The 25,408-nt window shown below is 44.6% G+C and overlaps 1 protein-coding gene across 1 annotated transcript in view; it reads right to left on the bottom strand.

Annotated features, from left to right (window-relative positions):
* MICU2 (mitochondrial calcium uptake 2) overlaps positions 1-25,408 on the bottom strand; it is an 89,277-nt gene that overhangs the window by 20,335 nt on the left and 43,534 nt on the right. The window contains exons 5-6 of the mRNA XM_058670980.1: positions 16,728-16,775; positions 15,390-15,472 (exon numbers count right to left, since the gene is read on the bottom strand). Coding sequence (XP_058526963.1) covers positions 15,390-15,472; positions 16,728-16,775 — 131 coding nt within the window. The remainder of the gene's footprint in view (positions 1-15,389; positions 15,473-16,727; positions 16,776-25,408) is intronic.

Here is a 25,408-nt window from a genome sequence, read left to right as displayed (position 1 = left end):
ATGGGAAGTGGAGCTGCTGGGATTAGAACCGGCGCCCATATGGGATCCCGGTGCGTGCAAGGCGAGGACTTTAGCTGCTAGGCCACGCTGCAGGGCCCCCAGGTTCATTCTCTTAATGGTGTCTTTCAGCAGAAGCTATCAGTTTTGATGAAGACTAATTTACCATTTTTTCATAGTTACTGTTTTCAGTTTCCTATCAAACTGCTTATCCCAGAGCTTGAAGATACTGTTTTTATCTACAAGCTTAACAGTTTTAATTTTTAAGTTCAGATGTATAATCCATCTTTTTGCAGATGGTATGAGGCTATCCTAGTCATTTTTGAAAAGATTCTTTTCCCTTTACTCATTTGGTGCTTTTATTGAAAAATGACTATGTATCAAGTTACTATCCTCAGCTGGTTCAATGGTCTGTTCACTCAGTATCACAATGTTATCATTTTACAGATTTGTGATAAGTTTTTGAAGACAGGTAGTGTGAATGATCCAGCTTTGCTGCTTGTTTCTCAAGACTTATTTGCATGTTTTAGGTCTTTTGCTTTTACATATATGATTTAACTTTTTAAAAATTAATGTAAAGATGACAGGACCTGGGGCCCAGCGCAAAAGTGTAGTGGTTAAAGTCCCTGCCTTGCATGCCTGGGATCCCATATGGGCACCGGTTCTAATCCCATCCAGCTCCCTGCTTGTGGCCTGGGAAAGCAGTCGAGGACGGCCCAAAGCCTTGGGACCCTGCACCCACGTGGGAGACCCGGAAGAGGCTCCTGGCTCCTGGCTTCGGATCAGCTCAGCTCCGGCCACTGTGGCCACCTGGGGAGTGCATCAGCAGATGGAAGATCTTTTTCTCTGTTATCTCCTCCTCTCTGACTTGCTAATAATAAAAAAAAAAATACATAAATAAATCTTGAAAAAAAAAAAAGATGAAAAACTTTGTGTACCCATGGATAATTTCAAGATGACTGCACCTGCCTCGCTCCTCTGCTCCCACTCAGTGTCCCTCCTCCCCGCTCCAGGAGTTACTGCTAAGACATAATTTCAATCCCTTGTACATAAACAGGTTCAATTCACCACTGATCATAATATTTAATAAATAAGAAGTAGGAAGGCTATGGTCCTGCTGGAGAATAAACAGGTTAAAAATGACAATCATATCGTTCAGTGACCATTTCATTTCTACGCATTTTTTGGTATTCTGTATGAGATCTGCCTTACGACCCAGCCAGCTCTCCACCGGGGGTTTACCAAGCGGCATCAGTCTGCACAAGAGAGTCACTGGTAGCCTGTGGGTATTGCAGATCATTTGCCAGCAGGCTGCGATACAGAATCACCCCAGGTGGCCATCAGCTAAGGACTACAGAGAGAGATGCGCACCACAGGATACCACTCAGCCTCCCAGCCACCTGGGTGCCCAGGGGTGGGGAGCAGCAACCCCATGCCATACCAGGGTCCCGGTGTGCAGCATGCTCTGAAAGCTCTGTGCAAGTGGCGTTGATGGTTCTGCAATGTTGTGGATCTCGCTGATCCAAAGATGAGGAAATCCTTCCGAAATCCACTAGCTGACATAGACCACTGTAGAGTTTCCATTTACCTACGTATTTGCTGTTAATGCTTGGACGGGGTAGTTGATCAGTTTATTCTGCACTCTTCCTCTGCTATGGTACCAGATGTCCTCTGAGGGTTCCAATGGACATTGCTGTCCACTGCCCTGTATAAGCCACGTGAGGAGGCTTAGTTCTGACACATGCACCCTACAGTCAGACCACAGATCCTACAATTCTCCCCATGGAGCTCTGAGTCCAGTGATTCAGTTGGGGGAACCCCCATGAAACCTCATCAGAAGTGATCCCAGACCTGACTCTTGTGTGTGCTTGCCAGTACGGGGTCCATCACCTACATCAGCCTACACACACACTGGTGGTTGCAGGGCCTAGGTCAGTTCTGTCCCCAGCCTCATCTCCTACATTAACTAATGTATGCTGTGCTCCAGCCCGATCCTGCCTACCACACATTTAGCTCTACATACACCAGTGGGAGCTGTAGCCTAGTTGGAGTGACCCCCGATAAACCCAACTAGGCCCATCCCAAACTCTGGTTCCTGTGCTTTCCAATATGTGTAGCAGACTGGTCCAGTCTGTCCCACATCACATTCAGCTCTAATACATGTTAATGGGCGTTTGAGCCTAGTTCAACCCAACTGACTCCACTATGATGGTGGCAGATGCCAACACGTGTCTAACCAGGCCTGCCCCCAACCCTAGTTCTCATACTCACCAGTAGGAGTTATCAACTACCAGAGAGGTGTCACAGTTTCCCTACCGGGCACACTCCCAAGCCTGGATTTTGTATTCTCTAGGTGGTTCTGCAGTCTAGCTTGACAGGATTTGCCCCCCAGTGTCAATAGTTGCCAGCTGATGCTGTGGCAAAGCCCACCCAGCCTGCCTGTACTCCTGTCTGTGCAGGTACCAGTGTGTACAGCTGGTGAGTCCAAATGGGTTATCCCCCCATAACTCAGTTCATAAGCAGACCAAAAGGTCTTGCAGCCTTGCCTGGCCTAGTCTGCCCCTGATCCCAGTTCTCACACTCACCACTGGGAGCAGTAACCCAGTAGGGGAGACCCCTACACTCCCTAACTGGGTCACATCACTCTTTGCCCTGCCGCAGGTCTCCTGTGTGCTGGTGGGTACTGCAGCCCAGTCTGGCATGGCCTGCTTCACTTCGGCATTAGCTGGCGAGTGCTGTAGATTGGCCTGTCCCCAGTTCTAGTTCATGCAGGTGGGTGCTTGAGCCTAGCCCAGCCCAGCCAGTCCCCAGTCCTGGCCCTAATCTGAACTGGCTGGTGTTGCTGCCCAACCACGCCTGTTCTGCACCCTGTACTGGTTCTCGGATTTGCTAGTGCGTGTTATGAACTGGCCCAGCCTGGCCTGCCCTGAGACCTGACCCACATGTATGCTGGTAGGTACTGTATCCTGCCCTGATCTGGGATACTCCCAGCCTTGGTTTTTGTGCTCACTTGCAGGGACTGTGTTCTGAAAGTACCTCTATCAGGACTCCTCCCAGTGGCAGATCTCACACATACTGATGGGTGCATAGGCCAGACCAACTTACCCTGGCAGGAACAGTGGTCTTGCCCAATTGGTCTACACCCATTCCGGTTCTTATTATTGGATGCTATAGCCCAGCCATACCTGGTCCATGCCCAGACACAGCTCTTCTGTGGCTCATCAAGTACCAAGACCTAGCCCAGCCCATCCTACACTTACCCTGGCTCTCTTGAGCACGAGTGGGTGTTGGAGTCTATGGTGCACTCCAGATCCAGGCCACACCCATGCCAAGGGACACTGCAGTCATGTCCAGCCCAGATCCCCTCCTCCATTCTGGCTCTTGTGCTCACTAGGGGGAACTACAACCTATCTGGAGCATCCCTTAGCTCCCCAACCAGGCCTGTTCCTAGCCGCAGATCTTCTGAGTGCCAGTGGTTGCTCTGACCCAACTTAGCCTAGCCCATCATCTTGGCCTTTGCCATCGGATGCTACAGCCTGACCTGTCCCTGCCTACTCCCAGTCCAACTCTAGTTGGTGGGTGCTGCAGCCTAGCCTTGTCCAGTGTGTTCCCATCCCTGGCTCATGCAAACACGTAGGTGTGATAGCCTAGCCCGGCCTGACCAGCATTCTATCCTGGCTCCTGCACGTGCCAGTGAGATAAGGCTGGCCTGGCCCTGTCCAATCCCCTCCAACCCTACCATCAAGCCACATGCTTGCTGAGTGGAGCGTCCTTGCCCGGGCCGACCAACATCCAGGTCTGAATCATATGCTTACCAGAGGGAGCTATGGCCCACCCGTGTAGTGGAGTTACCTATGTTCACCCACTAACCCCACTCCCAGACCCAGATCTCATATGTGCTAGCAGGTGCTAGGCCCTTACCTGGCATAGTCTGCCACCTCTGTCCCAGTCTTTGTATGAGCTGCTGGATGTTGTGGCCCAGTCCCCTCCCCAACCTCCACATTCTCAGGTGTACCTCTGGGTGCTACAGCCTGGACAAGTCTGGCCTGTACCCAACCCTAGTACTCATGAGTGTCAATGGGTTCCCTGGTCATGCCTAGCCTAGCCTGTCACTACTCTCGGCTCTTAAGCAAACCAACAGAAATTGCTATTCCACAGGTGTGGGCTCATATATTCCCCACAGAATCTGCTCCCAGACCTGGTTCTCTTACATGTTCGTTAGTATCATGCCCCAGCCTAATGTTACCTGTTCCCTGTTCCAGCACTCTCTGGCAGGTACTGTGATCTAGCCCTGCCAGGCCCTAGCTTTTGTCTGTACTAGTGGGTGGTGGTCAATGGTGGTTGATGCTAACTAGTCTAACTAGTCCCACTTGGGTGGGTTGCATTAGTCTGACCCAGAAAGGTCCTCTGGCTTCCTCTTCCAAATCGCTCAGTCTCAGCCTCTCATTTACTTGCAAGTACAGTGGCCCTGCTGGTGGAAATCTCCCAGAAGTCATTCCTCACCTGTGACACACTCCCTCAGAGGTCCTCCCTCCCTCACATCCCCATTCCCCTTTCCTTGAGCAATCCATAGTCCCTGTGCCTGGGAGCACCTGGGTTCTCCAGCCAAGTCTTCCAAGCCCTGCCTTCTTGTGTAGTGGCATGCTGGCCTGGAGCTCTGTCTGCCCACCAGAGACCCAAGATCATAGAGCGGCTCCCAGACCCAGTCCTCTGGTATGTGTGCAGGTCTGGGACCTTACCTCTCCGCTCGCCTGGGTCACATGTGTGTGCGTGAGACCCCAGGCACAGCCCACAGGCACAGCACACTAGCCTGGGACCTTTCCTTTCCCCTCTCCACACCCGCCCGTGGGACTGAAAAAAGTGTGCAATCTTGGGCCCCCTCCAGCAGCCCGCAGTGTGAGTCAGCAGACCCACAGCTCAAGGAAGAGGGCGAAGCCTCCAGTGACTCTGGCTCTGCAAAGGTGGAAGGAAGCCAGCAGGGGCTCCGGCTCCACAAAGGCTGAAATAAGAATTTTTAAGGAAGCTTATTTCAGTCTGCGGAATTTGGAGCAAAAAAAAGTTTGTCCTGAGGTCAGACCAAGTGGGCTTTGTGGTTGATAAACCTTGTCCTGTCATGTCTTACCTAAAACATCTCAGTTACTCAAGCCGAGGGTTCCAGGAGTACGTAGTATACTTCAAGGATCACAGGGGTGTACATCTAGTTCTGTAGTACAGAACTCCAGCTTTCCATTTCAAAGTGTGTAAGCATGAGCATTTCATCTACAGATCTTTGCAAAGGTCTCTCGTCTGCTTAGATACTTTCTACAACTGTTGTGACACTCATTCATGCCCAAAATGTACCAAGAGCCTATACTGTGGCAGCAGCATTGTTCTGGGAGCTGGCAATACAGTAGTTAAGGACAGACCATGGCCTTGCTGTCATGGACCTCAGCACCGATGGGCAAGGCATAATAAATAAACAAAGTAATGTCCAATAATGTCAAATGTCATTGCAAGAACAACGCACAGCAGGACACCAGCACCCGGCGTGTGCTGCGGAGGGATCATGTTAGGGCCATCTCAGCTAGTTCTCTCTGCGATGACCTCTGCACTGAGATTGGAATGGAGACTGGACACTCCAGGCAGAGGGAAGACCGAGGTTTGGGAGGAACAGGGGTGCTCTGTTAGAGAAACAGCAGAGGCAAGTGGCCAAGGGAGGTGTGAAAGACCCGGGACACAAATTCGGGCTAAAACACCCCTGCCAAATGAACCACTTAAATCTATACTGACCGCGTTTTCAATTTTAGGCTGAAAATACAATCAGTTTCACTTCAGGATCATTATAAATACTACTGCTACAACAACAGGCACAGTAACTTCTACTGAAGGCTTTTATATTTACTTAATAACTCTAGCAGGTATATTTAGTATAATAAAATGATAACACTACTGCATTAAAAGCATAGTAGTTCCTACCAGTTTGAAAACAATGTGATGTGCAGAGACCACCTAAGGAGCAATTTATACCAGTAAATAGCCCTGTCATCAATCTGTTGTTTAGCAAAGCTGCATTAAAGCTCTGGCACTTATCCCATACAAGCTGATGTGCCATCTATCAAGGTAAAGAGTAAATGGATTAACTACTGCTGGCTTTGATCACTGTTGGTACTGCTTATTAGGATCCGACAGAAAACAGCTCACGCAGATGGAGACAAACTGAGGCAATTTGCACTTTGGGACATTTTTCACAAGACTTCACATTAATGGACTATTTTTGCAACCGCTGTCCAACTCACTTCGTTACACCTATGATCTGGGTATTGCAGTATTTGTCATTACTTTTCTAGTACTTACAGTGGAGCGAGCAATTAATGAAACTTAGTGGGGGGCTATTCAGATAAGCTAAAAATTTCTCCCTAAATATACTTTTGTGATTTGAAAGTAACTTTCGTTCTTCAAAGAAAATTTCAAATAATAAAATGCCACATTCTTGGGTTTACTAACACAAGGCCCAAGTTAATTACTCTAATAGTAATGTAAAGGTAGGTCCTTTTAAAAAAAGATTTATTTATTTTTTATTAGAAAATTACAGAGAGAAGGTGATACAGAGAGAAATATCTTCCATCTGCTGATTCACTCCCCAAGTATGCACAATGGCCAGAGCTGTGCCGATCCAAAGCCAGGAACCAGGAACCTCTTCCAGGAATCCCACGCGGGTGCAGGGTCCCAAGGCTTTGGGCCATCCTTAACTGCTTTTCCAGGCCACAAGCAGGGAGCTGGATGGGAAGTGGGGCAGCCTGGATATGAACCGGCACCCTATGGGATCCCGGCGCTTGCAAGGTGATGACTTAGCCACTGGGCCATCGCATCGGGCCCAAAGGTAGGTCCTTTTTAAGAAAAGATTTATCTATTTGTCTGACGGTGGAGTGACAGTAAAATTGAGATCCTTCACTTGTTGGGGTTGGGGCCAGGCTGGGACTAGAGACAGGAGTTCCTCCAGGTCTCCTGCTTAGGTAGGAGGGGTCCAAGCTCTAGGGTCATCTTCTGCTTCTTCCCCGGGCGCATTAGCGGGGTTGGACGCAGAGCAGTGGCCCGCAGGGTACAGCAGTGGCTTCACCCGCCAACGCTGGCCCTGGTAGTCCGCTGCCATGAAAGACCTTTTACAATCTCACAAGACTGACCTTTATAACCTGCAATTTCAAAAAAGCCAAACCAACCCATAATGAATTCTAACAGTCTTCTTTTCCTGTTTTCAGACTTAATGGGCCAAGAATTTTGTGAACATTTAAGGAAATCTTCAGTTTCAGGAATTTTCTACTAATTTAGCATATTAGCGTGAAAAAAATGTATTTGGAAAACTTTTAAAGTAGTCATGCTGTTTCTTCAGTAGGAGAAAGTGCAGTCTCCTGCCATTTCCCTTGTTTTACTCAGTGTCTTTTTTACCTGCAATCTTTGTGATTGGGCCTCCTATCACCATCAAACATGACTACAGCACATCAAAAAGTATGGTCCTGAAAAGTACATCAGTGACGTTGGCACCATCTCTACTATTCTAGGGCTATTAGAGAATGCTTCACAAAGTTGTTTGAAAAATACATGTAAGACATGAGTTAACTTTGGTGCAATTACTTTTGAAACCCAGTCTTGATAATATGCAATTTCCATAAAACCTAAAAACTCCTTGTCTACCCTATCTAAAAAATTTTTTTTACAACAAAATAAACTTCTTTTAAAAAAATTCTATTGGAAAAAAAAATTCTATTGGAAAGGCTGATAATACAAAGAGAAGGAGACACAGAGAGAAAGATCTTCCAGCTGCTGGTTTACTCAAGTGGCCACAACAATCAGAGCTGAACCAATCTGAAGCCAGGAGTCAGGAGCGTTTTCCAGGTCTCTCACATGGGTACAGTATCCCAAGGTTTTAGGCTACAAGTGGGGAGCTGGATGGGAAGTGGAGCAGCCAAGATACAAACTGGCGCCCACATGGGATCCCGGTGCATGCTATTGTGCTGGGCCCAACAAAATAAACTTCTAATAAAAAAATTTATTTATTATATTTGAAGGGTAGAGTTACAAAAAGAGTGAGAGAAAAAGAAGAAATCTTCCATTTACTAGTTTACTCCCCAGAGTAAAGGCTGGCCAAGTTTGGGCCAGACAGAAGCCAGGAGTCAGGAACTTCTTCTGGGTCTCCCTCATGGATGTAGTGGCCAAGTTTTTTTACTAGCATGAAGCTAGATCCAAGTGGAGAAGTGGGGACTTCAGCCAGTACCCACAGGGGATGCCTGCACTACAGGACACAGCTTTACCTGCTATGCCATAGCACTGGCCCAGATTTTTCATAAACTTCCTGAAGAATCCTCATTTATCTGGTAAGCACAGTACTTGAAGGTCCCTATACCTTGTCACTTCCAGGAATAAAGACAGAAAACACACCCAGTCTGATTATGTGCAACTCTAACAGCTTGATTAATTTTACCTCTGTGTTTTATCACCTTTTCATATGAATCACCCTCCTCTTGAATAACAACAGTCCTAAATGCATCCATTTACTCCTCCTGAGGTAGACTGTGGTAACTGAAGAGGAGTGGTTCCCTGAAACTTACTATGGCAGTGGTATTTCAAGTCCTCCTTGTGCAAATGTATTTTCTTTTGAAGCATCTTAAAAGGGTATTTTTAACCTCCTGCCACCAATTTTGCACTCCTAGTCACTCCTCCTCACCCTTGCTCCACGGTGTCAGTCCTTGCCCACTCTGTCGAAACTGCTTCTTACAGTTCCTACTCATCTGCAGAATTTAAGGCTCTCTACTTGGCTCCTACCTGATTTGACTTTTCTGCTTTTCTGTTTTAAAGAATCTGCTGTGAGACACTCTCTCCCTGGCATTCTCTCCTTGTTATCCTGCACTCTTTGGGCTTTCCTGATCTCTCACATTCTTGCTCCTTCTCAATTTCATCATTTGATTTCTCAACCTTAGCTAGATCTATAAATTACACCCTGTTCTCCAAGGCTCCAGTTTTTACCTTTTCACTCGACATTCTCAGACCTGAATTATCCCCTCCGTCCTTACCCCTGGCTGTAGTATCGATTTCTAGAAAGTTGCTTGCTAGAACACAGATGCGTTGTACCAAACTCCACATTCCCAAGCTCTAAGTCAAGATCTATCTCAATCCAGTCCTCCCTTCAACTCACCTAATATTAAGGAAAGAGCAGGCACCTAGAATTAGATGAATTTAGAATCAAATCATGGCTGCAACACTGACTGCATGTCAACTGTGTCTTTTTACAGTTGGGGCTAATGGGGCCAGCAGTGTGGTGTAGTGGGTAAGACCACTGTCTATGACGCCAGCATTCCATGTGGAGGTGGCTTTGAGTCTCGGCTGCTCCATTTCCAATTCATGTCCTTGTCATTGCACCTGGGAAGCAGCAGATGATGGCCCAAGGACTTGGGCCCCTGCACTCATGTGGGAGGCCTGGAGGCAGCTTGGGCTCCTGGTTGTAGCCTGGCCCAGCCCTGGCCATTGTGGCCATCTTGGGGGAGTGACCTATGGATGGAAGATCTCTCTCTCTCTCCCTCTCTATCTCTGCATCTTCCCCTCTCTATATAACTCCGACTTTCAAATAAATAAACCTATCTTTAGAAAAAAATATTGGGTGTACTACTACAGATTTTGGAGGTTGGCTTAAAGACTCAATTATATAATGCATATTAGACATAACCAATCCTGAATGTGGAACAGTCTTTTCTCTCAGACCAATCCAAGTAAAACAAATAGATTATTTCTAACCAGGTAGATGGAAAGAAAATTGCTCCTTATGTCTGTAATTCAACTGAAAGCCATGTTCTCAAGAGCAATTCTGTGATACTGTTCATTGCATTTTCTATTTTATACTCACATTTCCAAAATGAACTACTGAAAAATCCTAAGGGCCTCCCTGCCTTCAATGTCCTCTTTTAAAACCCGTCTTCTCTACTGCAGCTAGAGCCAGAGTTTGGAACCCTGAAGAGCAGTCGTCTCCATGACGACACTCTGCTGGCAGTAGGGCACAGCTCCCATTAGCAGAAGTGAACAGCTGTTCACCCTCCTGCAGGGCTGCACAGCAGCAGCACCGCCCGGGCTCCGCATTTGTTAACATTTGTTTCCCAAGACACTATAAAAGGAATGTTCTTCAATCACTCTTCATGCCAAATAGGGCAATACTGTTTTTCCTGCCTTGGCCTGAATTCACAGTAAATTTCTGAGTGACTATCATTTTCTTTATTTTTTCCCCCTTGAACTTGAGGTCCAAAGTAAGAGTCATGGTCACTAGAATTACTTAGCTCTCTCTATTTGTGGCTCCTCACTATCCTTTAACTCACTGATGGAATTTAGGCTGCCTTTGTAAACTTTACCCACACTGCTTCTTTGGAAATACCTAGATTTGCTAGCATTTGCTCACACTGACTTTATAATCAAACATTTGATTAAAACTCCTATGTCTTACATTTTTAAAAAAGATTTATTATTTGTTTGAAAGTCAGAGTTACAGAGAAGGAGAGAGAGAAATCTTTCATCAGCTGGTTCACTCATCAGAAGGTCAGGCTGAAGCCAGGAGATATCGAATATGTGTTTTTTGGAAACATCAGAAAGTTTGAGGCAGAAGTTGAGACACTGGGATGTTAATCATCGTTTTGTGGCCTGGGTAAAGATGTAGCTTCAAAGGAAATTGAGTTTGGCTTAAAAACCCAGCAAAATTAGAAGCACTGCACAGAGAGACCATGTCACTTTTTCGTGCGTGGTGCTATAACCTCTAAGCACACAGCAAGAAGGGAAGTGTGTTAGGTCTGACAAGTCCCTACATTCTGAGTTCAGTGTCAGGGAAACTGTGCTGAGGGTCCTGCACTTGCTCTGGCTGGACTCTTCTCTGAGTCTACATTCCTGGTCAAACGCAAGAACACCGTGTGTGTGTGTGTCTTTAACCCACAGCCTAATTTGTAACAATTCAACTGCTTCTATCACTGAAAAATGATCTGAAAAAACTGTTTCTATTTTTAAAAATGAGTTAAATGCTTTAGAGTTATGTGATAAAGGCATACCGCTAAAAGGCTTGCTGCTAATTTGTTATGATGATATTGTAAATTTGGGGGAAAAACCCCACAAATGTCTAGAATTGCTTTGCAAGTGTCTATGTTTTTGCTGTGTTTTAAAGAAAATGAACCTGTGAACTGCAGGCGACACTTGCTAATATATGCAGGGAAGAGAAATAATAAGACATTTCAACCAGTGTCTCCACTGAAAACACCTTGATTATAAAAAGGCACATATAGTTAATTAAAATAATTACATAGGTGTCTTTTCCATATGATTCCCCACTTTGGAAAAACTTAAAAAAAAATTAAACTGCTGACTGATCACATAGTTTCTGAAACTCTTATAGCTGGAACACTAAGCATTCCTCTGCCACTTTATGCCCACACAGACCTGCGTGTTGCCCACCTTAGCTCCCCGCACGCTTCAGATATTCATCATCTTCCAGACAATTCTTGGAGATGGCCAACACACCTAAACATGATTAGGAATCTCACTGTTACACAAGAGTCCCCCCATTTCGCCTTTTTGTTGCTATAACTTTTAGTTCTAGTCTTCAGTCAGATTCATGAATATAAAATGAACTTTTCAAAAGAATTATAAAACTTGTGATATGGAATATTTTCCAAGAGAATTACTGGGGCATAATTTATATGGATAAAATTTGCCCATCTAACACATACAGCTTGATGGGTTTGGACAACTTACATACACGTATAATTGCCATTCCAATTAAAGTCTAAAATATTCCTAATACTCCAGAAAACTGTTTCACTGCAACTGACGCCCCGGTCCCTTCTGCGACATGCCACGCTCTGCGCCCTCCCCAGAAAGGACTCGGTGGCGGTACGCGTCCCTGCTGTCATCAGCAGCAGTGATGTATGGCAGAGTGTTACACATCCAGTCACTTGCTGTGCGACTTTGACGCTGTGGTTTCCATTTCGACAGTTTCCAGCTACTATGAATAATGCTCTGTGAATATTCATGTAAGCCTCGAGCAAGTAAGTTTTCTTTAAATATCTGAGTAGCAGATATGAGTGGCAGTAGAGCTGTTAGTTTATTCAATAAATATATGTTTTACCTTAAAAGAAACTGTCAGTTTCTTTTTTAAATTGGTAGAATAATTTTATGCACACAGAAAATCTAAGAGTTTCACTTGCTTCACATTTGTTTTTTTTAAGAGGTGTGCTTTTGGCCTAAGGGTTAGACACGTGAGTGCCCCTTCAGGGCACCTGCACTCAGTGCCCGCTCCGCTCCAGCCTCCTGCCGAGGCAGACCCTTGGAGACAGCAGTGACTCCAGGAGCATGTACGCGACTCCTGTTTCCACCTCAGCTCAGGGCCGCTGTAGTATTCAGGGAATGAACCAGCAGATGGGAGCGTTCTCTCTTTTTATCTGCCTCTTAAATTAACAACAACAACAACAACAAAAATACAAGCTATTTATGTACGCAGTTAATCTATCACCTCCACATGTACTCAATTCATCACTGAGAGTGATATGTGGTTGGGTCCATGTTATACATACATCTACAGTTTCTTTTCTTCATACAGCATTGCGACAGACTAAAAACATAACCCCAGTTGGCGGAAGCCCAAGTGGTCTATGTGCACTGGAGTTGGTTTCATTTCACATTATCATAAATACTTTGGAACACAGTGAAATTTACCAACTAGGTGTTTTAGACCTATTATGTCTTAAGAAATGCCATTTAAGGTTATCCAGATCCCATGTGCTCCACAGGAACAGTGGGTGGCTTCAGAGGCCCTGTTAGGGGTCCTTTTGCTCCCACCCAGCTGGCAGGGGCAGAGGTGGCTCCAGAATTGGTGTCCCATGCACCAACGGCACTGGGTAAAGCCATTGGGCTGCCTGGTGGTGACCTACTCTAGGGACCTGGACGTGTAGGCTTACATGGGGTCTGGACTATGGCACAAGTGAGGCTGAGCAGGACCTCAGGGTTCATGTCCATTGAGAGGAATGACTGCTGTGGGACATCAATGGACTAGACCACTGTACTTTCAGGTAAGTGAGGGTGCTGAGTCCGAGTGGTCTGGAGGGGGTAACAGGAAGACCTTTGAAGGTCAGTCTGAAGCACCAGCACACATGGGAGACCTGACCTGGGGCAGTTAGCATCAATCATCACTGCGTACCACTCACTGGCACAAACTGAAGCCAAGGCCGGGGCCTACCAGACAGGGCAAGATCACAGTAACCACCAGTGAGAGTCGGATCAGGGGAAGGGTGAAGTTAGGATGGACCAAGAAAATAACCAGTGTGTGAGAGAATCGGGTCTTGAGGCAGAATCTGGGGGGGATAAGTGGGCTTGCCCCTATGTAGCTGCAATCTCCACTGGCACACCCAAGAACTGCGGATGGAAACAGGCTTGGCTGGGAAACTAGGGACACCCCAGCTGGGTAGGGAGTCCTACTGGTGAGCACTGGTGAAGGCAGAAGCCTGGGCTGGCCATGGCTATAGCCTCTCTCAGCACAGAAGTGGACTGGATCTGGGAGCGAAACACTGGGCTACACTCCAGCACCCACTGGTATTCGTGAGTGCAGGGTGGGTGTAGAATGGGCTAGGCTAGGTCTTGACTCCTACTAAACCACATGAAACCTGTGCCTGGTCATGAACCCAGTGTGGCTAGGCTGCAACAACCAACAGGAAGGGCCAGAATGGGTGTGGGCTGGTTGAGCAAGGCCACTGTCCCTGCCAGGACAAAAGGTGAACAAAGCCAACCTGGCCCAAGGACCCACTGGTGTGCGAGTGATCTGCCACTGGGAGGAGACCCGACAGAGGAGCCTGGGAAACTCCTTTGTAGGGACACAGTCTATGCAGGTGAGTGCAAGAACCAAGGCCAGGAGCAGCCCAGATCATGCCAGGTTGTACAGTACCTGCCGGCATACATGTGGCTCAGGTCTGGGAACAGACCAGGCTGGGTCAGTTTGTAGCATCCACCGGCAGGTCTGAGAACCAGGACAGGGTGTGGGAGGGGCCGAGTCAGGCTGCAATGCTAGCCAGTTCACACTGGGGATGCTAAGGCGAGGTGAGCCATGCCAGCCTGGGATCAGGGGGAGCCAGGTTCATGAGCCATTGGGCAGGGGATCCAGCAGGGCTCGGGTCACCTGGCCCAGGTCTGGAGGCCCACATGCGAGGTGGGTGCTGGGTGTATGAGCTCTTGGGTGGGGGATCTGGTGGGGCTCAGGTTGCCTGGCCCAGGTCCTGTGGCCCACCTGTGTGGTGGGTGCTGGGGGTGCGGGATCTGGGGGACTTTGGTCTCCTGGCCTGGGTCCTGGGGCCTGCCTGCAAGGGTGGGGGGGTGCCGGATTTGTGAGCCCCAGGAACGGGGGAGCCAGTGGGGCCTGGGTCACCTGGCCCTGGTCCTTTGACCTGCCTGTAAGGGATAAAGGAGGAGCAGTGGACACAGAGCCTGATGCACACGGAGAATAGGCAGCCCATTTGGTACTGTCACAGAGGAAGGAGAACAGAGCAAACTGAACAACTACCCCCACAAACAAGGACAGCAAGAATCTGGGTGAACAGAGATTTGAGGTCGAGTATGTCAGCCAATGAACACTGGGAGGGTTGCCTCACCCTTGGATTGGCAAAATCGACCGCACTGCAGAACTACCCACACCACTTGGGCGGAACCCTCAGAACAGGCACCACGTAGGGACTCTGGGTTGATATTGGGTGGCAGTTCCCCATCCCTGGGCGCTGGGACATTTCGGAGGCTGGGTGCGGCTTCCCCATTTATCTCTCCCCTTCTCCAGAGAAAAGAAGAGAATTAGGAAACAATGATTTCACCCACTTTTCCCTGATCCTTGATCCTTCCCGCCCTGGTCAATGATGTTATCATCAAAAAAAAAAAAAAAAAAAAGAAATGCCATTTGAATCTATTCTCAGCATTTCAAATAATAGTTCTAGAAAATTAGCTGTGATTAATGCCTATTATGGCTTTTTCATTTTTTCCCCTACTTTTTAGTGAAGATTTAAGTTTCTATTTTTCTGTTCTTCCAGTGTAAGAATACTTTTACTATATCTTTAATGAGTGTTCTTGAAGTACGTATCGGCAAAACCTTTTTTATTGTATTATTATTTGCTGAAATAATAATACAATAGAAAACCCTAATCTAAATAACTTAAATTTATTCATCCTTGTGGAACCTGATGCACTATCTGATTTTGTTAAGTTTCTACTATGGAAAGCTCAGTACTTTTGAATTTACACATGGTTGTTGACATTTTCTATGTAAACAGTGGATACAACTCTAATTTTAATGGAAACATAACATTATCACCTAAGTGTCCTGATGTTTTACGAGAAACCTAAAATAACTGCTCTCTACTTACCTTAAAAAATTCCTTCTTCTCAATCATCTCATTGCCATCTGCATCCAGCATTTTAAACGCAACATGAAACCCACTGTGGGGTTCTGCAAGCAAGTGAAAAATGAGCATCATTTAGATGGCAGTAAAATGTGAAGTATGTGCAGATTTTTGAATCTGAAGTAAACTTCCAGAAACTATATGCTAAGGACCTACACAAAGAGAAAGATCTGTTCTGAAAACATTTTTCAGGGGTTCATACTTTCTCATGCCTTAGCCAGCCCCTTTCCCCAGGAGCTGCCGTTCTGCTAAGTTAGTGCTGGGAACTTCAATACTAAATTAGAGAACTTGATTTCCTCCCTTAGCTGTACTAGAGGCTTTCATATATTCTTACAGTACCTAGCCATTTTTGTTTTCTTTTCTTTTTAAAAATTATTTTATGATACAGTTCCACAGGCTCTGGGATTTCCCCCCCCTGCTCCCCAGATTCCCTCCCCCACACTGCTATCTACCCATTTTCATATCGATCTTGTACTTTTCTTTCTCAGAGTAAGTTTTATTAAAAAGTTTTATTTTATAGACATTTGGAACTTACAGAAATGCTGTAGCCTACAACCCCTTTACCCAGCTTCTTCTGAGGTTAACATCTTACGTAACTAGATCAATTAACAATATGAAGAAATCAACACTGGCATAGTATTACAAACTAAACTGTCAATTTTATTTGCATTTCATGCTTTCTGCTAACATTGTTTATTTATTCAAGGTTCAAACATAAGACACCATGTGGAAAAAGAAGCAGCATAGTGTGCTTAGAATCAAGAACCCAGATAGATGCCACTCCACTGTTAGTCACCCAAGTTTGGAGGCTTAGCCTTATTGTTTACTGCGGTGTTTCTAGAACTCAGAATAGAGTTTAGCATGTGGTAACAAACTGCTAAATATTTGCTAAATAAATGAATGTTACAATGCTAATGCAAAAAAAAAAAAAAAAAAAAAGACACCATGTGGAGCAGACTGCAATGCCTCCTTGGTTCCTCCCAATCCGGAAACGTCTCTGTCTTCCCTTGCTCTCCACGACTATCACACTTTCTGGTCAGACATCCTGTATAGTCTCAGTGGAGAGCTTTAAATATTCCGAAGCAAAGATTAACTCTGATCCTTATGTTCAACAAGCCTTCTATTAAGGACATAGTTATGGAGGCCATACTGTATGCAAATAGAAGGAGGACAATCTAAGTCTACATCATCATTTTGTAGATACAGAAATCAAAGAACCAGTAATATATTTAATGATGAAGACCATAAATGTCACAAGTCCTCTTTGACAAGAACAGAGAATTCCACAAGTGGCATACTTACTAGTGAGGATGGTAAGCAAGAAAAGATATTCGGTATATGAAATCAGCCCTGAAAGAGAGAAAAATAAAAACATACCTAAAAATAAGCTCCACATGATGGCAGTAATCATATATGGGTAATAATACTGAATCTTCACCTAATTAAAAATGCTTTTAAATTGCCTCTCTTAGATACAGTGGAAAAATTTTATGACAGTGTTGAAGTAGTCCTAACACTTAAAAGATGCTATTTCATTTGGTTACTATCACCAGTGAGGAGGCATAACTGTGAATTTTAAGTGTCAACTTGATTGGGCCACTGGGTTTCCAGATTAAAGGGGATTTCAGTGTGTTGGTGGTAGCATCTCAGACTCGTGTATGAATTGGTGGATGCCCAGCGTGGGTGGGCATCATGCACTCAGTGAAACAGGCAGAGGAAGGAGGAATTCACCCCTTTCCACGCCTCACTGAGCTGGGACAGCTCCTTTCATTTTTCGCCCTCTGGGATCTGCTCTCCTGGTTGTCACTGCATCACCAGCACGGCTGGCTCTCTAGCTTACAGGTGGCAGAGCATGGGATCTCTAAACATCCATGACGGGGTCTGCTAGTGTCTCCAACTAACTGGTTTTTTAAATTTATTTTTATTACAAAGTCGGATATACAGAGAGGAGGAGAGATAGAGAGGAAGATCTTCTATCTGATGATTCACTCCCCAAGTGACCGCAATGGCTGGTACTGTGCTGATCCAAAGCCAGGAGCCAGGAACCTCCTCCAGGTCTCCCACGTGGGTGCAGGGTCCCAAAGCTTTGGGCCGTGCTTGACTGCCTTCCCAGGCCACAAGCAGGGAGCTGGATGGGAAGTGGAGCTGCTGGGATTAGAACCAGTGCCCATATGGGATCCTGGCGTGTTCAAGGAAAGGACTTTAGCTGCTGGGCCACGCCACTGGGCCCTCCAATTAAGTTTTGACATATTCAGCTTCTCTGGAGGGCACCAACAGAGGCGGAAAGCACACTGGCTACAAATACCATGCATCCACTGGAGGCTTTATTCTCATGATGCTTTATGTGATTTCAACTTCAGTGTTAGCATTCGCAACACTAAGCAGACAAGCACACATCTGAGTAGAGCAAAAGTCAAACAGTATGACTTAAACTGAGTAATTAAGTCTTTGTGTAGTAATTTGACTTTTCTGTAGGGAACCATCCTTCCTGACTTCTCACGTGTACAGCTGGACCTGTGTAGATCCTGACTGATACAAGCCAAGTGGACTCCTACATAATTAATGAAAACACAGGCAAGGAGCTCAGGCCCAACTTAATAAGCAGGTGGCATGTGGCTCCGGGGGCTGGTTCATAGATGGACTGTGACCTATGCTGGGCTACTCATAGATCTGGATATCACAGATTTTTTTTTTATTAATTACATTTCATTTTGTGACTCAGTTTCATAGGCACTGGGATTCCCCCAACCCCTCCCCATATCCTCCTCCATGGTGGATTCCTCCACCTTGTTGCTGTATTACATTTCAAATTCAGTCAAGATTCTTTCATTGCAAGAGTATACCAAGCACAGAGTCTAGCAGCTTATTGTCCAGATAAATTCATCGGTTTCTTGGGGAAACCATCTCTGGTCTGAAGGCAGAGCTGGCAGAATATCATCCCGACCAATTAAAAGCCACAACATAACATCAACAGCATTTTACAACATTATGGAATTAATTGACACAGTACTGAGTAACCAATATGTTAAAAAAAATGTAAGTACTTAACCACATCCTGTGACTACTTCATTGACATTTCAATTTAAGTTTATACACAGAACCGGCTTCTATCCACCTTAAAATGGGTATAGGGTACTATTCAGGTGTCTCGTGTTTATTTTCATTTTAGTATTTAGCAGTTTATAGTGTTGAAGCATGATTTTGGTGAACTTGACAGATTTTAGGATAGTCTAAACTGGCTTATAACTCTAACAAGGCATATGTCAACAGTTGAGGCATAGAACAGTTTTAGGAGGGGTGTGCAGAGAGATCTTCAATACTTTAGTGAGGAGTAACTAATCTTTGTGTCTTTTTTTTTTAGAACATAATCTCTTCATTACTATTACTAAGTGCCATATAAATACAAACAGCATTCCTTTTTTTTTTTTTTAATCTTTGTGTCCTACCTAGCAAGGTATATGTGATGGACATCATAGATTTTCAGTGAGAACTTTCCACTGAAACCTGTTTTCCTCTTGAGCTGGTCTGTGAGACATAAGAATGCTACATTTAGGAATGCTAGGCAATAAAGGAAGTGCCTGGATGTGCCTGGAGGCTAGCATTTAGAAACTGTGAGTGCAGTCTTCAATTAGCAGGCCTGAAAAATGGATCCTGTGCTGTCTGAAGCCTTTATTAAGCTGTGTCTGACACAAACTCTATGTTTGCCCACTAAATAAACCTACTTTCTGGCTCAAATAAACTATCAGCGTTCATGTTTGCAACTAAGAGAATTACAAAAAACAGTATCTTAAAATCATTGCTTCTTGGTAATTAAAAAAAAAAAAACTTTCTCTGCGGATCCTAAGTTTGACGTAATAGCAAAATGCACAATTAACAAAGACACTGATTATCATGAAAACCTTTAATCATACACAAACATAGTGAATGATCGTAACTATAACAGATAATAATATAAGGAAAGTAGTTCTAATAAGTAGCAGGTACTGTTTTATCTGTATTACTTTTCAGTCCCATGCCCACTAGATTCCACATGAACTGTGTCATTTCACCATAAAAAAACTGAGGCTATAACCCCTAAAATGACTATTAACCTCTCCCTCAAAGACAATCAACATACCTAAGAAATGATCAGTAATTCCTTACCACCTTGAAGCTCATGTGGCATTACCAACTGCCTCGTTTCAGAAAACGAGGATTCACAGTCCCTGTGTTGCGCTTCATGAATAGAACTCTTACGTCACCTAGGTCTGCCTTGCACAAAAATTGTGATGTGAAGTTTATCAATTTAGTGACTTTTACATGTATGGTACAATTTTATCAAGTAAATTCATTCTATTGTGCAACCATCACTAAAACCTTCTCATCATCCCAATCTGACACACTGCACACACTGAGCACTGAGTTCCAGTTCCTCCCTGCTTCCCGTTCATGTAACATATACTTCCTGTCTGTAATTCCGTCGACTGCAAGTACCTCTTAACCCAAGCTGCCATACACTGACTTCATATTTTAGTAATTTTAAATGCTTTTAATGACTTGTCTTTTTTTTTTTTTTTTAAAGATTTTATTATTATTGGAAAGCCGGATATACAGAGACAGGAGGAGAGACAGAGAGGAAGATCTTCCATCCGATGTTTCACTCCCCAAGTGAGCCACAACGGGCCGGTGCGCGCCAATCCGATGCCGGGAACCAGGAACCTCTTCCGGGTCTCCCACACGGGTGCAGGGTCCCAAGGCTTTGGGCCGTCCTCTCCTGCTTTCCCAGGCCACAAGCAGGGAGCTGGATGGGAAGTGGAGCTGCCGGGATTAGAACCGGCACCCATATGGGATCCCGGGGCTTTCAAGCCGAGGACTTAGCCACTAGGCCACGCTGCCGGGCCCGACTTGTCTTTTTTAAACTTCATTACCTAACTTTCTTGGGAAGATTTATTTCTTTATTTTACTAGAAAGTCAGAATTACAGAGAGGAAGAGACAAAGAGAAGGATCTTCCATCCACCATTTTGCTCCACAAATGGCAGTAATGGCCAGAGCTGGGTCAGTCTAAAGTTGGCAGCCAGGAATTTCCTTTGGGTCTCCCTCGTGGCTGCAGAGGCCCAAGGACTTGGGCCATCCTCTGCTGCTTTCCCAGGCCCTGGGCAGGGAGTTGGAAGAGCAACAGCTGGGACTTGAATAGATGCCCACTCTGCATTTAGGCGTCACAGGAGAAGGCTCAGCCTGCATGCCACCATGCTAGTCCCATCTTTTTTTTGTTTTTCAATTAAGCAGTTTGTATACTTCTCTTTAATAGTTAGCTTTTCCATAAAACTATTCAATGTTTATGTTAAAGGAGAATACATTAAACACATTTTGTTTTATCTTGTACTTGGGAGAAGCACTCTAATGTTAGCTAAAGGATCAAAGTATTTCATCCTTGGCAGCCTCAAAGAAGTGGAAGACAGCATTTTTTTTTTTTAACTTTCAAAGGAATACAGCAATGTGAAAAAATGGCCAAACTGCCAGACTGTACTGGGCTTAGTGCCAAAAGGAGTCTTCACTTTACCTTTGATATAGGTGCATGCTCTTTATGTAAGGGAAACTTTTTCAAAAATAAAATTCCAATGTCTTTCTTTGAAATACTGACTTAAGTAAAAAGCTTGAATAACAGAGCTGAGACAGGGTAGAAACAGCATCCTACTACAGGATGGTCTCTCCAGCAAATGCTGTCGGGATAACCGGATGGTTGCATGTAGAAGAAACATGAACCTCTCACCTGTCACCATATACAAAAAAGCCAATGTAAGTGAATCAAGGAACTAAATCTACACCAAGAAACCATCAGACTATTAGAAGAAAACACAGCAAGCAATCCACAAGACATAGGTGTAGGCAGACTTCCTAGAGAAGCCACCAAAAGCACAGGCAGCCAAAGCCACAAAAACCAAATGGGACTACATCCAACGAAGAAGCTTCTGTACCGCAAGGGGCACTGCCAACAGAGCGTGGCCAACACAATGGGTGAGGATCTTTGCACACGACACAACAGATGGGGGACTAACACCCAGGACTCACAAAGGCTTCAGCAACACAACAGCAAAACAAACCAACCAGTTAGAAATGGATGAAGGGAAGGAGCAAACATTTTTCAAGAAGAACAAGTCCAAATGGCTGACATATGAAAAAATACTCAGGCTCCCTAGCAATAAGGGAAATATAAACAAAAACCACACTGAAGTTCCACTTAACTCTAGCGAGGATGGCTTATATACACAGTTCTTCTAACAACACCTGCTGAGGCTGTAGGGAAAAATACCCTATTCCACTGCTGGTCGAAGTGTACACTAATGCAGCCATCATGGAACCGTGCCTCAGCATGGAGAGTGCCCATAGAACTGAAAGCTGATCTACTGTGTGACCTAGTAATCCCAATTCTGGGAATATATTCAAAAGATGTGGTACCAATGTATGAGAAAGCAACCTATATCCCAACAGGCACAGCAGTACCATCCACAACAGCAAAGACACAGAAACAACACAGACACTTGTCAAAAGAGGAATGGCTAAAGAAACAGTGGTACAGGCAATAGTCTGTGGAATATTACTCAGCCATTAAAAAGAGTGAAATTCTACCATTTGCAACAAAGTGGTCCTAAGACCATTATGCTCAGCGAAATGAGCCAGTTTCAAAACGAAAAACACCTATGTTTTGATATAAGGCAACCTTCATATAAAATACAAAGTGAGAAGTTATCCAGGTAAACAAGTATACACACATACTCTCCTAAGTGACCAGTGTGATAGACTACAAGAAGCACGGCAGTGTGCAGCTCTACTCCTGAGTCAAGTAGATCCAGTGACTGCTAGGCATTCCTTGAGAACAAGAGGCTGGAGTCCCTACCACTGCCCATACCTACAGTGTCACGACACATGGAAATGGTGGAAGGTTGGAACTGTGACTGCAGATGAAGGACTATATTATTGTAAAATACAGAGGAAAATGGGAGGGGGAGAAAGGAGGAAAAAGAAATGGAGGGATGGGAGAAGCTATATATCTACAGAAGGATATCACGGAAAAGAAATAAAACAGCATCCTACATGACAAAACAGTTTATAAACAAACAATACAGTTCCGCAACAGCCCCCCGGGCATCAGCCCTCTGAAATGCTTTTCAAGAAAGTCAATAGCTGGAGTGTTTACAGGAGAAAGCCTGATATGTGCTTGCCACATTTAACTACAAAATACACGTTTGTCACACAGCAGTATTTCAAAATTATGTGCCTAATATGAAAACATTTTAAATAATTTTTATTTTAAAATTTGTTACAGTATCCTTAAGGGCCATTAGAAGAAAATGAATGAATTCTGTTCAGAACTATGTGCTGCTCTGTCTCTGATTCAATTGTGTCCTTCCCAAAGGTTCCCAGGAAAAGCCTGGCTGCAGGGTAATGGTGCTGGGAGGTGGTGGAACATCTCTAGTCTAGGGGCTAGTAAGAGGCTCTTAGGTCACTGGAGAATGCTCTTGGAAGGAAGCTGATGTGTGATTATTTGACTTCTCATGTAAGAGCTGCATAAAGGAGTGTGCCTGGACCCATCCAGGCTGAGATGAGCCTCATGTTGAGAGCCTCACCTGACCTGAATTAATGCAGCATGATGGCAGACACCATGCCTCAAACCTCCAAAACCACGAGAACAAACAAACAAACCGCTTTCGGAGCAGGCATTGTGGCGTTACAGATTAAGCTGCCACTTGGTATGTTCACATCCCATACTGGAGTGCCCAAGAGACAGCATATGACAGCCCAAGTTCTGGGCTTCCTGACACTCTTGTTACAGGTATGGTGTTCCTCGTTCCGAAGCCAGGACCGAAAGTGGAGCAGCTAGGACTTGGACCAAGTGCACCTATGGGATGCCAGCATCACAGGTGGAAACCTTATATATTATGTTGCAACAGGGGCCCTTAATTTTTAATTTTAAAAAAAGATTTATTTATTGGAAAGTCAGAATTACAAAGAAAGAGTGAGTGTAACGGAGAGAGAGGGAAAGAGAATCTTCCATCTGCCGGTTTAATCCACAGTGGTGCAAAAGCCAGGGCTGCTTCAGGCTGAAGCCCAGAGGCTGGAATTTCTTCTGGTTCTCTCACATAGGTTCAGGGGCCCAAGGCCTCGGGCCTTCCTCTGTTGCTTTCCCCAGTGCATCAGCAGGGAGCTGGGTGAGAAGTTGCACAGCAAATTCCTAAACCATGTTCATAAGGGATGCCAGTGCTGGAGGTGGCAAATTTACCGATAATGCCAATATGTTGGCCTTATTCTAATTTGTTCATAAAACTGTGCCAATTAATGTTAACTAGAAAGTAGACCAATATAAATGACAGTAAAGTTTTAATTGGGAAATATTTTTAAAAACACATAGTCTTCGGGCTCGGCAGCGTGGCCTAGTGGCTAAGGTCCTCGCCTTGATCCCATATGGCCGCTGGTTCTAATCCCGGCAGCTCCACTTCCTCTCTATCTCTCCTCCTCTCAGTATATCTGACTTTGTAATAAAAATAAAATAAATCTTAAAAAAAACAACACATAGTCTTCATACTTTCAATTCCAGAAAGGCTGAAATTGCACAGCAAAAATACTCCAGGAATTTACTGAAATAGATCAAGATCATGTACAATTAGCATGTAACTCATTTTACATAAGCATCTATTACGCTAAAGAGTATTTTTAGGCAATATATTATGCAATTGGAATAAAAAATGACCACATAAATCTTTCGTCTTTGAGAATTTATAGCTAAATTCACAGAAAAAAACAATAAAAGTGCAAAAGGAAGAACAAAAATTTTGTCTACTGATTTCAGAAATTACTTTTGCAGAGTGGGGAAGCTCACAAATGGGCAGATGGTGAACAGGTTATGTCATGTTACAGAAACAATGTCACATAAAAGCAACTGGCAGGGGGTCGGTGATGTGGGATAGCAGTTAAACCTGCCCCCGGTGGCAGCAGTATCCTATATGACCAGCAGTGGGAGACTCGACTGTTCCACTTGCGATCCAGTTCCCAGCTAATGCCTCTGGGAGAGCAGAAGAAGCTGGCGCAAGTACTTGGGCCCTTGTATCCATGTGGGAGCCTCAGAAGAAACTCCTGGGGTCCTGGCTGTGGACACTTTGGGAGTAAACCAAAGGATGGAGGACTTCTCTTTCTATGTCTCTTTCTCTTCCTCTCTCTGTGTAACTCTGTCAGATAATTAAAAAAAACTTGTAAGAAATGCAAAAGGCATCAACCCTGGCACTACCAGTAGTTTGGAAGTTACTTAATGCAGGAGATAGGCCATACAGGTAATTAATTCCATAAGTAAAATATGCATAGAAGGCCCTGAAAATGGCTCTACTTCTAAGTACTAATCTCTTCCCTCAAATACAGTTCTTAACATGATTTAAACTACCTCTTTTCAGCCTTTTATGACTTTTACTTGAAAATAATTCCTAGAATTTCCAGAATCATGTATTTATATAGCATTTTACATAAATTCTGCATGAATCTTTTCTGATTCAAATTATTTTATATATATATATATATTTTTATTCATTGATTACATTGTATTATGTGATACAGTTTTGTTGGAACTGGGAATCACCCCCCCTCCCCCCGCCCCCCCCCTTGTGGAATGTTCCACCTTGTTGCATATCCACTGATCAAGTACAGTTGAGAGTCCCTCTTTGCAAGCATAAACTAAATATAGAGTCCAACATCTTATAGTCCAATCTAGTTCCTCAGCTTCCTGGGGAGACCCTGTCTGGTCCGAGGGCAGAACCATCAGATTATCAACCCAATCAAGTAAAGGCTCCAACGTACCCTCAGCAACAATTAACTTCGTTGTGTAACTAATAGTTATAGTATTGAGTAACCAGTATGTTAAAAACAATTGCAATTTCTTAACCATCTTCTGTGATCACCTCATTGTCAATTCAGTTTTAGTTTATACACAACATATAACATAATATACATAAAATAACAT

Source organism: Ochotona princeps, chromosome 12, assembly GCF_030435755.1.
Source record: "Ochotona princeps isolate mOchPri1 chromosome 12, mOchPri1.hap1, whole genome shotgun sequence".
Classification (NCBI taxonomy): Eukaryota; Metazoa; Chordata; class Mammalia; order Lagomorpha; family Ochotonidae; genus Ochotona; species Ochotona princeps.
This window is presented reverse-complemented; position numbering and strand designations above follow the sequence as displayed.